This window comes from Leucoraja erinacea, unplaced genomic scaffold (assembly GCF_028641065.1).
Source record: "Leucoraja erinacea ecotype New England unplaced genomic scaffold, Leri_hhj_1 Leri_1229S, whole genome shotgun sequence".
Lineage (NCBI taxonomy): Eukaryota > Metazoa > Chordata > Chondrichthyes > Rajiformes > Rajidae > Leucoraja > Leucoraja erinaceus.
This window is the reverse complement of record NW_026575483.1, coordinates 728-14,968: the sequence shown is the minus strand read 5'-3', so window position 1 is coordinate 14,968 and position 14,241 is coordinate 728. Positions and strand designations below refer to the sequence as shown.

General features: G+C 48.9%; 1 protein-coding gene across 1 annotated transcript in view; it reads right to left on the bottom strand.

Moving 5' to 3' along the window:
• LOC129715533 (polyunsaturated fatty acid lipoxygenase ALOX15B-like) overlaps positions 1 to 13,131 on the bottom strand; it is a 34,714-nt gene extending 21,583 nt beyond the window's left edge. Inside the window, exons 1-4 of the mRNA XM_055665403.1 lie at positions 11,906 to 13,131; positions 10,558 to 10,631; positions 9,453 to 9,625; positions 494 to 634 (exon numbers count right to left, since the gene is read on the bottom strand). Coding sequence (XP_055521378.1) covers positions 494 to 634; positions 9,453 to 9,625; positions 10,558 to 10,631; positions 11,906 to 11,934 — 417 coding nt within the window. The 5' untranslated portion in view covers positions 11,935 to 13,131. The remainder of the gene's footprint in view (positions 1 to 493; positions 635 to 9,452; positions 9,626 to 10,557; positions 10,632 to 11,905) is intronic.
• Positions 13,132 to 14,241: the final 1,110 nt, after the last annotated feature.

The window sequence follows — 14,241 nt, the reverse complement described above, 5'->3', positions numbered from 1 at the left end:
AAATGAATTAGTCAGTGGGTGGTGAATCTGTGAAATTCATTGCCACAGACAGCGTAGGTTTAAGGTGAGGGGGGAAAGATTTAATAGGAACCCGAGGGGTAGCTTTTTTACACAAAGGATGTATAGAACGAGTTGCCGAAGGAAGTAGTTGAGGCAAGAACTATGGCAAAGTTTAAGAAACATTTAGACGGGTAGATGAATAGGATATGGGCCAAACGCAGGCAGGTAGGACTAGTGTAGGTTGGCGTGGGCAAGTTGGGCCAAGGGGCCTGTTTTGACATTGAATGACTCAATGGAGGTATAGAACTGATCAATTCAGAGAAAGGAAGAGACAGACAGAAGAGGAAATTCTCAAACATGCAAAGCCCAAAGAACTTCAACAGCTGAAGATGAGAGTAGCGTTACTTTAAGAGTAGCCCTGGAGGAAGAGTGAGAAAACAGCTGTTTGGGAAGGATGCAGGAGCAGGGCTGGTGGGGGTGGGCGAGACCGTACCTGGATGGCAATGGGGAGTAGTTGGTTCATTGGATTTGCATACAGAAGACACATTGGTGCTCCAAGATATTCATGGCCAGCTTCCGGATTGGCTTTAATTCCATCCAGCATCTCGTAGTCAACAAGGTATATATTCCCTTTCTGTAATGAGAACAGGACCAGACATGTGAAAATAACTGGTGGGCTGCATCAGCAAGCAAGTTTCACATCCAACAGAAAGCCAGGATGGATGCAGTCTTGTTCCTAAAATTCTGCTGCAAAATGGTCTTGTTAATGACTGCTGAGTTAATTAGTACTAGCACATTTCTTGATGTTACTTCGGAGTCACGTGAGTGACTACGTGAAGGGCCGTCCGTCCGCATGCGCGTCATTACGTCTGAAGCATGCGCTAACGAGTGACTGGCAGGCGTGCTGCGTCCTTCCAGCGGTAAGTTTTAAAAACTGCAGGTAAGTGTTTCTAAAAAACACTGCGGTCGTATAGGCAGGTTCAGTGAATCTTGTGTTTACAGCAAGTTGGACCCAGCAATGTCAAAGGTGAGGAGACGGTCTGCAGGAAAGCCAGCTACCGAAGACCGCAGTAGTACGGGTAGCGGGCGGTAGTCAGTATCGCCGACTTTGCCGCTGGCAGTGGAGCCAGCTGCTGCAGAACTGGTGCCCGAGGAAAGCACCGTGGCGATCCCGCAGGGGCGCAAGGCCACACGGAAGTCTGCAAGGCCCGTGGACTCAGATGAATCGGGCGAGAAGGGATCCCTTCCAATGTTGGGAAGTGTCCACGGGCGACTTACCCATATGGAGCACCTTCTGGAGAGGTGGCTCCAGAACGATCTGCTCCGTAGGAGGGAGCAGTGTCAGCACGGGGTCTCCACAGCAGCCTCATTCATGGGGCAGCAAAGCTTTTTCCCCGCAGGATGGGGAAGTACACCGGGTCAGCATTTCTCTGACTCCGAATTATGAGGCACAGTGGGAGAGCATTCCCAGGGGCACGGAGCTGAAGTGCCACAGTTGGCATCCAGATTTGCCATAGCATCACCATTGGGTGCACCCTTGAATGAACACCTGGCCAACAATATCAATTACTTGGCGTCTCACCAACTTAAAGACCTAACTATGGAGGAGTCCACCACCAGGTGCCCCCCTCCTACAAACTGTGCCTCGCTCAATGTGCCGGCAATAAACCACGCCATTTGGGGACATATTGGAGCGGGTGTCAGAGCGCAGGAGGTAAAATTACAGAAAGTCCTAAAACTACTGGCCTCTGGCATCACGGACTTTGCAAGGTCTGTAGATGGGGAACTGCTGCCCGACAACCATCAGGACACAATGGCATTACATGACCATACCTGGGGCTCGGACTGCCTAACCGAACTGTGGATGTGATAACAGTGGCCTGGAGGGACAGTACTCAAAAACAATACGTCTCTCACATCAAGAAGTGGGAGATGTTCTGTTCTGTCTCAAACATCTCATCTGATATATATAAGCATCTGGTTAAACAGGGTCTGATTAGGAACAGTCAACATGGATTTGTGCCTGGAAGGTCATGTTTGACTAATCTTGAATTTTTTGAAGAGGTTACTCGGGAAATTGATGAGGGTAAAGCAGTGGATGTTGTGTACATGGACTTCAGTAAGGCCTTTGACAAGGTTCCTCATGGAAGGTTGGTTAAGAAGGTTCAATGGTTGGGGATTAATGGAGGAGTAGCAAGATGGATTCAACAGTGGCTGAATGGGAGATGCCAGAGAGTAATGGTGGATGGTTGTTTGTCAGGTTGGAGGCCAGTGACGAGTGGGGTGCCATAGGGATCTGTGTTGGGTCCACTGTTGTTTGTCATGTACATCAATGATCTGGATGATGGTGTGGTAAATTGGATTAGTAAGTATGCAGATGATACTAAGATAGGTGGGGTTGTGGATAATGAAGTAGATTTTCAAAGTCTACAGAGAGATTTATGCCAGTTGGAAGAGTGGGCTGAAAGATGGCAGATGGAGTTTAATGCTGATAAGTGTGAGGTGCTACATCTTGGCAGGACAAATCAAAATAGGACGTACATGGTAAATGGTAGGGAATTGAAGAATGCAGGTGAACAGAGGGATCTGGGAATAACTGTGCACAGTTCCCTGAAAGTGGAATCTCATGTAGATAGGGTGGTAAAGAAAGCTTTTGGTGTGCTGGCCTTTATAAATCAGAGCATTGAGTATAGAAGTTGGGATATAATGTTAAAATTGTACAAGACATTGGTGAGGCCAATTTTGGAGTATGGGGTACAATTTTGGTCGCCTAAAATTAAGCTACAGCGCCATCAATAATGCCAGAAGCGCACTATTCTCCTATGTGATGCTGGGATCAAGACACCAGTCGGTAGGAACGCACCCTTTAATAATTAGGTTCATGAAGGGCATTTTTAATTCCATACCACCCAGGCCCCGGTACACAGACATTTGGGATGTGAGCATGGTGATTACACTGGTTCGCCAGTGGACGCCACCTTCCTCCTTACCCTTATCTAAGCTCACCCTCAAGGTGGTCATGCTGATGGCGCTGGTAACTGCGCAACGAGTCCAGATGTTGCACAAGCTACGTCTCGACCACATGACCACCAATGTAAATAACATAAATTTTTTCATAGATGATTTGATCAAACAGAGCAGGCCAGAAGTCCCAGGGATCAAGCTGGAGTTCTTGGCATACCCCGAGGATCTACGGTTGTGTGTCGTAATACATATATACCTTTACATAAGAATCACGAAGGACCTCAGAGACTCAGAATTATCGGCCCTAATTAGTTATAAAAAACCTTACCACAAGGTATCAACACAAACCATTTCCAGATGGTTAAAGGAGGTACTGGCGAGTGCAGGAGTGAATATTAACACTTTCAAATCTCACTCCACTATGGCTGCACCTACGTCGGCAGCAAGAGCTATGGACGTTCCCCTCGATAACATCCTAGCGGCTGCAGGATGGGCCAATGAACGGATGTTCCACCGATTTTACAATGAATCCATTGCCGGACCGGGGGTGTTTGCACGTACCATTTTAAATTCTGTTTTGTAGTTTCTCCCCAGGATGGGAGGGGTTAATATTATTATTTTTCTTTTCACATTAAAGCATCAGTATTCTTACCTAACTACCTCATGTCCGAATGCTTTAAGGATCTAACTCATCCATGGTCAATCCATTCAGTGTGTGATGCCTGGATTCGTAACCAGCGTGAAATCACAGAGCTTTAAAATCTTCACGTAGTCACTCACGTGACTCCATGGCCGTCCAAAGGGGGGTGCATTGGGTGTGACTGCACCTACCTTTCCCCCCCGCAGAGTAAGAAAAAATACCGAGGAAAAAAAAAGTAAAAAGAAGAAAAAAAAATCGTGAATAAAAAGTCGGAAAAAAAAGTCGGAACAAAAACCCGGACCGCGGGATAAGTGAGTGCCCATTTCTCCAGGCGCGGGGTGGGGGGTAGGGTGGGGTGCAGTGTCTGCCCGCCTGGTCCCGCGTCTCCATCCGCGGCGTCAGAGACTCACCAATGGCTTGCCTGGCGACCAGGAGACCATCCTCCCATCGCTGAATCTGAACCCAGCGGCTGTAACCCCAAAACCAGACACCGCTGCGGCGGGGCCCGCTCCCCCTCGCCGGGACCCAAGCCATCTTCCCCCCACCCCCCTGGGGGACCCAAGCCATCACCCCTTCATGCCACCCCCGCTGGGCCCCGCCACCCCCCGCTGGGCCCACGCCACCCCCGCTGGGCCCAATCCAGCCCACTGACCCCCGCTGGATCCACGCCACCCCCGCTGGGCCCACGCCACCCCCCCCGCTGGGCCCAACCACCCACCTGACCCCGGCTGGGCCCAAACCCCCCCCTGGCTGCCCCCCACGCTGGCCCCCCACCCCTGCTGACCCCCACTGGGCCTACACCACCCCCGCTGGGCCCACGCCACCTTCATCTCCGTCCCCCCCGCCAGAAAGAGGCATCAAGCCGATAGCCTAATCGTTAAAGAGTTAAAAGGTAGCCTAATCGATAAAGTGCTGAGAAGAGGAATCGGAGCTGCTAAGGAAAGGTCCTCTGAGAAGTTGAGGAGCAAGTTCTCAGCTAGTGACTCTTCTTCAGTTTGGAAGGGCATGCAAGAAATAACCAGCTATAAGAGGAAAGCCCCCCCCCCCCCCCCCCCCCCCCCCCCCTGCTCTTTGTACAATCGTCAGCTGATGAACTACCTGAATGAGTTTTACTGCAGGTTTGAAAATCAGAAACGTAACCCTGGTACCCCCTCCCCACCAAACACCCGACCCCAGTCTGCAAAGAATGGACCCTGCACCCTCCTTCCCATTCACTACCTTACACCTACTTATGGCAAGACTCCAGTAATGAAAAGAGTGGACCCTTTCCCACCCCCACCACTTCACACCCAATTACTCATTTTTTAACCAGTACCTGCAAAGATGTACCAGCCCTGCCCACTTCAAAGTCTCCACTATTGTCCCTGTACCCAAAAAGGTAAGGATTACGGGTCTTAACGACTACAAGCTTGTCACACTGACCTCTGTAGTCATGGAGACAGTTGAAAGGCTTGTGCTGGCCAAGCTGAAAAAATATCACAATCCCTCTGCTGGACCCTCTGCATTTTCCATACCGGGCCAATAGATCTGTGGATAATGCAGTCAATCTGGGCCTACACTTCATCCTCCAGCACCTACACCGCCAGTGGACCCATGTGAGGATTTTGTTTTGATTTTAGCTCTGCATTCAACACCATTGTGCCAGAGCTATTACGCTCCAAACTTTCTGAGTTGACAGTGCCTGAACCCCTCTGTCGGTGGATCACCAGCTTTCTGACAGACAGGAAGCAGCATGTGAGATGGGAAAGCATATCTCGGACCCTCAAACGCTCAGCATAGGAGCACCGCAAGATGCGTACTCTCCCCTCTCCTCTACTCTCGCCACACCAATGACTGCACATCCACTGACTCCTCTGTCAAGCTTCTCACGTTTGCGGACGACACAACCCTGATTGGACTGATCCAGGATGGGGATCTCTGTACTCTTTTCGATTTGACATCTTTCCTATAACATGGTGCCCAGAACTGAACACAATATTCTAAATGCGGTCTCACCAACGTCTAATACAACAGCAACATGACCTCACAACTTCTATACTCAATACTCTGACTGATGAAGGCCAAAGTGCCAAAACATGTTTTGACCACCTGATATACCTGCGACACGACCTTCAAGGAACCATGCAACCATCAGCCATTCCTCTGCCCACCTGGCTAATTGACCCAGATCCTGCTGCAATCTTTCACAACGATCTTCACTATATGCAAAGCCACTCACTTCTGTATCATCAGCAAACTAATCTTGTTAATCTTGCCCTGTTCTTTGACGTTTCACAGAGTGCTGGAGTAACTCAGCGGGTCAGGCTCAGTATGGAGGCTGGGAGGTCATGTTGCAGTTGCATAAGAAGGTGAGGCCACATTCCGAGTATTGTATTCAGTTCTGGGCACCATGTTATAGGAAAGATGTCATCAAACTGGAAAGGGTACAGTGAAGATTTACGAGGATGTTATAACCATATAACCATATAACATATAACAATTACAGCTCGGAAACAGGCCATCTCGACCCTTCTAGTCCGTGCCGAACACATAATCTCCCCTAGTCCCATATACCTGCGCTCAGACCATAACCCTCCATTCCCTTCCCATCCATATAACTATCCAATTTATTTTTAAATGATAAAAACGAACCTGCCTCCACCACCTTCACTGGAAGCTCATTCCACACAGCTACCACTCTCTGAGTAAAGAAGTTCCCCCTCATGTTACCCCTAAACTTCAGTCCCTTAATTCTCATGTCATGTCCCCTTGTTTGAATCTTCCCTACTCTCAGTGGGAAAAGCTTTTCCACGTCAACTCTGTCTATCCCTCTCATCATTTTAAAAACCTCTATCAAGTCCCCCCTTAACCTTCTGCGCTCCAAAGAATAAAGCCCTAACTTTTTCAACCTTTCTCTGTAACTTAGTTGCTGAAACCCAGGCAACATTCTAGTAAATCTCCTCTGTACTCTCTCTATTTTGTTGACATCCTTCCTATAATTAGGCGACCAAAATTGTACACCATACTCCAGAATTGGCCTCACCAATGCCTTGTACAATTTTAACATTACATCCCAACTTCTATACTCAATGCTCTGATTTATAAAGGCCAGCAAACCAAAAGCTTTCTTTACCACCCTATCTACATGAGATTCCACTTTCAGGGAACTGTGCACAGTTATTCCCAGATCCCTCTGTTCACCTACATTCTTCAATTCCCTACCATTTACCATGTACGTCCTATTTTGATTTGTCCTGCCAAGATGTAGCACCTCACACTTTTCAGCATTAAACTCCATCGGCCATCTTTCAGCCCACTCTTCCAACTGGCATAAATCTCTCTGTAGACTTTGAAACTCTACTTCATTACCCGCAAGCCCACCTATCTTAGTATCATCTGCATACTTACTAATCCAATTTACCACACCATCATCCAGATCATTGATGTTGCCAGGACTAGAGGGCCAGAGCTATAGGGAGAGGTTGAGTAGGCTGGGACTTTATTTCATGGAGCACAGGAGGATGAGGGATGATCTAATAGAGGTGTATTAAATCATGATTTGAATAGATATGTTTGAGTCTTTTGCCCAGAGTCGGTGAATCGAGGAGCAGACGACATAGGTTTAAGGTGAACGGCAAAATATTTAATAGGAATCTGAGGGGTATGTTTATCACACAAAGGGTGGGAGGTGTATGGAACAAGCTGCCAGAGGAGGTAGTTGAGGCGGGGACTATCGCAACATTTAAGAAACAGTTAGACAGGTACATGGATAGGACAGGTTTGGAGGGATATGGATCAAACGTGGGCAGGTGGGACTAGTGCAGATGGAACATGCTGGGCCGAAGGGCCTGTTTCCGCACTGTATCACTCTATGACTCTATCTATCTTTCCCTCTCAAACACATTCTCCTGCCTTCTCCCCATTACCTCTGACACCCGTATCAATCAAGAATCTATCAATCTCCTCCTGAAAAATGTCCATTGACGGCCTCCACAGCTGTCTGTGGCAATGAATTCCACAGTTCACCACCCTTTGACTTAAGAAATTCCTGCTCATCTCCTTCCTAAAGGAATGTCTTTTAATTCCGAGGCTGTGGCCACTGGTCCTAGACTCTCCCACTAGTGGAAACATCCTCTCCACATCCACTCCATCCAGGTTTTTACCAGGCTGGGACAGACGGCAACAGCTTCACACCGTGTCCCAAAGCTCGTGTCCTGTCCTGCATCACCCAAGGCAGCAGAGACATTATAGGAGAGGGCAAGCACCGTAACAAAGTAGCTCACGATGGTTTGGGTAACATTCAGGAATGTCTATGCATGTCACATCATGAATATTACTGAAGAACGGTCTTGACCTGAAATATAATCTCCAGAGATGCTGCCTGACTCACTGAGTTACTCCAGCACTCTGTGACATGTCATCTATCCATGTTCTCCAGAGATGCTGCTTGACCCGCTGAGTTACTTCAGCACTTTGTGTTTATTTTCCCATCACCCATCTGCCCAAGCCCACTCTCCCCCCTCCTTTCCTATGTTCCTTTCCACCCATAAACCTCTCTCTGCCTTTACATTCCACTCCTCTGTCAAATCTGCTCTACTTATCTACATTCATTTTTCTTCTTAACTTTTAGTCATAGAATGATGCAGTGTGGAAACAGGCCCTTCAGCCCAACTTGCCCACACCGACCAACATGTCCCATCTACACTTGTCCCACTCACACGCGTTTGGCCCATATCCATCTAAACATTCTATCCATGTACGTGTCCAAATGTCTCTTAAACATTAGGATAGTCCCAGCCTTAACTATCTCCTCTGGCAGCTCGTTCCATACACCCTTTGTGTGAAAATGCTACCTATCAGATTCCTGTTAATTTCTGAAATATTGGTTATAAATTTGGTGCAAAAATGCTCCAAAATAAGGCTCAGAATGCATCAGAGAGCATCTAAAACACCAGAGCTTCCAGGGCCCTTAAGCGAGCCCTGGACCCTGGCATCGAGGGACTTCACGCTTCACGCTCATGACGTGCGCAGCGCGCACACTATTTCACATTAAACTTTTGGAATCCTGTCATGTCACCCCCCCTTTTTGGAAAGCTTCGTACAGGCCTGGACTCCGAAGTAAAATAGTAAGATTAAACGAGAAATTACCAGTTACGATGAGCGATTACGTGCCCACCGATCCCTCCCTCATATTATCAAGGTCACCTGGTAGTTCCAGTTATTCAAAATCTTACTAGTCTCAGGTAATTTTCTTTTATCTGTGATTTTACACCGCTGCTTTGAAGATTGACACGCATGCGGACGGACGGCCCTTCACGTAATCGCTCATCGTAACTCCTCATAAAATCAAGATCAAACTTCAAACTGGTAAATTCTCATTTAATCTTACTATTAAAACAGGGGCATTGGCAACCTCAGGCTGCAGACACAAAGCTGGCTCAGTCCTTGTGTCCTTCAAGGGCTGGTTGCAATATTGGTGGCTTGCCTGGATTGGAGCGCTACAGCTGCAGGGAGAGTTTGGATTGACTTGGATTGTTTTCTCTGGAACATCAGAGGTTGAGGGGAGACTTGATAGAAGTATCTACAATTATGAGAGGCATGATTTGGTCATATGGATTCAGAACTGGTTTCTTCAGAGAGGACATCTATTCAGAGAAGACATTTGGAGTAGTGCGTGCAATTCTGGTCACCCCATTACCGGAAAGATGTGGAGGCTTTGGAGAGGGCGCAGTGGGGGTTTACTGGAATGTTGCCGGGATTAGAGGGTTTTAGGTGCAAGGGAGAGGTTGGATAGATGAGGATTGTTTTCTCTGGAACAATTGTTGTACCCCAAGTACGCGCTGATGTTCGGAGCCGTGTTGCGACTGACCTGGACTTCCTGCTGTAGACTGGTATTTGACCCAAGAGAGGGGCCGACCATTTGCTCTGTAACGGGGAACTTTTCTGGAATCTCTTTACACTGTTCGATGAGTACGGGGTTCGATCCGTTCAGGAACTGATAACCAAAGAACCTGTCGTCATGCCAATGGTCCATCACATAGTCTGAGGAAACAAAGCGGACACATGTTCATCTCATCCCACATTGGAAGAATGGACATTCGTTCTAGTTTAGTTCACAGATACAGCAGGGAAACAGATCCTGCAGCCCACCGAGTCCACACCGACCGTCAATCACCTTCACACCAGTTCTATATTATCCCACTTTCTCTTCCATTCCCTACACACTCGGGACAATTGGCACAAAAGACAATTCACCTACTAACTCGCACATCACCATGAGTGTGGGTGGAAACCAGAAAACACAGAGGAAACCCTCAAGGTCCCAAGGTGGACGTGCAAACTCCACACATACAGACAGCACCCGAGGTCTGTATCGAACCCAGGTCTCCGGCACTGTGAAGTAGCAACTCTACCAGCTGCGCCACTGTGCCACTCAACTTCATCAACGTGGGGTAGTAAGATTTATTGTGGCGCAGAGTTTCCAGCAGTGTTGAAACCATGCCCAGCCTGGGTTGGTCCTTGTCCTCTTGGCACCAGTGTTGGGCATTATAGAGAAGGCCATCACAGCCCTGCCCACTACCCCCAACTCACTGCAGGGAGCTCCCTACACACAGTGGTTAGTGACAATGTGGGTGGCGGCAGTTCTGTACCAGAGACAGTGAAACCTTGGGATGTTAAGTCCATAAGACCATAGGCATAGGAGAAGAATTAGGCCATTCGGCCCATTGAGTCTACTACAACATTCAATCGTACTGATCTAATTTTCTCTCTCAACCCAGTTCTCCTGTCTTTTCCCCATAACCTTTGACACCCTTACTATTCACAAACCTATTATTCTCTGCTTTAAAAATACCCATTGACTTGGCCTCCACAGCCGACTGCGGCAGTAAATTCCACAGATTCACCATCATCTGGCTAAAGAAATTCATCCTCATCCACATTCTGGAGATAAACGGCTCTGAAGAAAAACGTACCTTTGACTGACCCTATGCAGACATATAGGCGAACGTGAGGATGTTTCTCTTCACCCCGACCCAGTTGTGAAAAGCTGCAGAAACAGACAGAAGGAACAGGTTCAGCCAGACATGAAGGACTGCCGATGTCAGGTGTTTGTTTCACAGCCATCCAGATGTTTTGGTCGACCCAACTGCAGACCACAGTTGGGAACAGCTAGAGCTTGCAGCGTGGGGTCACACCCTCAGAGGTGGAGAGGGGTGAGGGGTGAGGGGAGGGGAGGGGTGAGGGGTGAGGGGAGGGGTGGGGGAGGGAGAGTGAGGGAGGGGTGGGGAGGGGAGGTGGTGGTGAGGGGAGGGGTGTGGAGTGGTGGCGTAGGGTGAGGGGTGGTGAGGAGGGGATGAGTGGCATGGGGTGAGGGGTGGGGAAGGCTGGGGAGGGAAGAGGTAGGGAGGGGAGGCGTAGACACCAGGGAACCCACGCATGGAAGTGTGGGCAGCATGGAGTGGTGGTGTGGCATGGGCACACTCCTGTGGGGTGGGCATGTGTGGGCAGCAGTAAGTAGAGGCAGGGTGCAAGTTTCAGGCGCCGCATCTGGTCACAGATTGTAGGGCAAGAAACGGTGGCATAGCGGAAGAGTTGCTGCGTTGCAGCACTTAGTGCCAGAGATCTGGTTTCGCTCCTAACTACAGGTGCTGTCTGTACGGACTTTGTACGTTCTCCCCGTGACCAGCAAGCGTTTTCTCCCACAATCCAAAGGAGTAACGGTTTGTAGTTTAAATGGCTTGTAATTTGTCCATAGTGTGTGTAGGATAGTGTTAATGTGTGGGATTCAGCGATCCCCACACATTAACACATTGTCCCCACTAGGGACAATGTTTACATTAACCAAGCCATTTTACCTACGGACCTGTTTGTCATTGGAGTGTGGAGGTGCTCGGAGAAAACCCACGCAGGTCACGGGGGAGAACGTACAAACTCTGTACAGACAGCACCCGTAATCAGGGATGGAACCCGGGTCTACAGCAACTCTACCACTGCGCCACCATGGGCTCGATGGATCGAAGGGCCTGTTTCCGTGCAGTATGTCTGAACTAAACTAAATCTGGGTTAAAGCCTGGGTGCAGGTCAGAAGCCGGGCTCTCAGTGGACAGAGAGGTCACATGTGGGCTGAAGGCAGTGGCCCGGTGATACCACTGACATGAACATGACGTGGCGGGCAATGGGCTGCAGACTGAAGGATGATTTAGTGCCAACACCGAGCACAACAGGAATGGGTGACGTTCTGGGTCGGGACTCTCCGTACAAACTCCAGGAACCCCAACCGGACCCATTTTGAGCATCGCCCCATGCTGTTTCCATACTTACGCCTCCTCAATGGCGAGGAAAATGCCCATTGGTCTTTCAAATGGGATCTTGGCATCTCTCGGCAAGTCCTTGGCATTATCATATTGGATTTTTTTGGGAACACCTGGTGCATAAACAGCCCACCTGAAACATGAGACGAGACATGAGAGGAAGCTGGACGCTGGGATTAAGAGAACAAAAGCCAACTATGCTCTCAAAATCCAAGGTAATTTCTCCACCAATCATCTCCAGAGCATGTGGAAGGGCATCAAGGCCATCACAGGGCACACAAAAGAGATGCTGCATGCCCCAGGGACCCATCCCTTCCTGATGTCCTGAACACTTTTTATGCTCGCTTGGAGGCGTCCATCACCTCCCCCAGTTGCAGGTTCACACTTCCACCAGGTGAGCTGCCTCTCAGGGTGAATGCTGAGGATGTGAGGAGGTCCCTGATGAGAGTCAGCCCCCGCAAAGCAGCAGGCCCGGATAACATCCCGGGATGGGTTCTGAGAGACTGCATTCACTAACTCACTGGGGTACTGACTGACATCTATAACACCTCCCTCTCCCAAGCTGTGGTGCCGACATGTCTCAAGACCGCCACCATCATCCCTGTGCCCAAAAAGTCAGTGGTGTCAGGCTTGAGTGAGGTGGCTCTCACCCCGATAATCACAAAATGCTTCGAAAGGCTGGTTATGATCCACATAAAAGACAGCAGTAACATCAATGTGGACACTCATCAGTACACCTACAGGAAGAACAGGTCTACATCTGATGCAATCTCATCCGTCATTCACTCAGCCCCCACTCATCTGGAGAACAGGAGTTCATATGTCACATTGCTCTTCTTGGACTTTAGTTCTGCCTTCAATACCATCATTCCACAGACTTTAGTCAACAAACTGCTGCTGCTTGGACTTAAACCATCCATGTGGAACTGGGTACTAGACTTCCTGACCAACAGGCCACAGCCGGTTAAAATCTATGGTGTCTCATCCCCCCATTACCCCCAACACCGGCTCCCCACAGGGATGTGTCCTGAGCCCCCTGCTGTACACTCTTCTCACTTATGACTGTTCAGCCAAACACCCGAACAGTCATATTGTGAAATTTGCAGATGACACGGCCGTGGTGGGATTAATGTCCCACAATGACGAGTCGGGCTACAGACAGGGGGTGGGAGAACTTGAAGTCTGGTGTAAAGCAAACAACCTCTACATCAACGTGGGGAAGACAAAGGAGGTGATTGTGGACTTCAGGAAAGGCGGCTACACCCCCCCCCCCCCCCACCCATCTACTGTACATCGGAGGAGAAGCTGTGGAGATGGGGTCCAGTTTTAAATATCTGGGGGCGCACATTTCTAACGGCCCCACCTGGACCTGCAACACGGCAGCATCATTAAAAATTCATGATGCATTGCAGAGGGTGGTCAAATATGCCCAAAAAACTGCCTCCCTGCCATTGAGAACATTTACATCAGCAGGTGCAAGAGCAGAGCCTCAAACATTATGAAGGACCCCACCCACCCGGTAAATGTACTCTTTGCCCCCCTCCCCTCAGGGAGAAGGCTACGCAGCATAAAGGCCAGGACAACAAGGCTAAAAGCCAGCTTCTTCCCCGAGGCCGTGAGAATTATAAACTCCCTACCTCACTGACTGAACCCTCACTACCTCAGTGAACTGTTCACCGCTACTGCTGCTGCTATAGAAACATAGAAAATAGGTGCAGGAGTAGGCCATTCGGCCCTTCGAGCCTGCACCGCCATTCAATATGATCATGGCTGATCATCCAACTCAGTATCCTGGACCTGCCCTCTCTCCAAACCCCCTGATCCCTTTAGCCAGAAGGGCCACATCTAACTCTCTCTTAAATATAGCCAATGCACTGGCCTCAACTACCTTCTGTGGCAGAGAATTCCAGAGACTCACCACTCTCTGTGTGAAAAATGTTTTTCTCATCTCGGTCCTAAAAGATTTCCCCCTTTTCCTTAAACTGTGACCCCTTCTTCTGGACTTCCCCAACATCGGGAACAATCTTCCTGCATCTAGCTTGTCCAACCCCTTAAGAATTTTGTAAGTTTTTATAAGATCCCACCTCAATCTTCTAAATTCAAGCGAGTACAAACCGAGTCTATCCAGTCTTTCTTCATATGAAAGTCCTGACATCCCAGGAATCAGTCTGGTGAACCTTCTCTGTACTCCCTCTATGGCAAGAACGTCTTTCCTCAAATTAGGAGACCAAAACTGTACGCAATACTCCAGGTGTGGTCTCACCAAGACCCTGTACAACTGCAGTAGAACCTCCCTGCACCTATACTCAAATACTTTTGGTATGAATGCTAACATACCATTAGCTT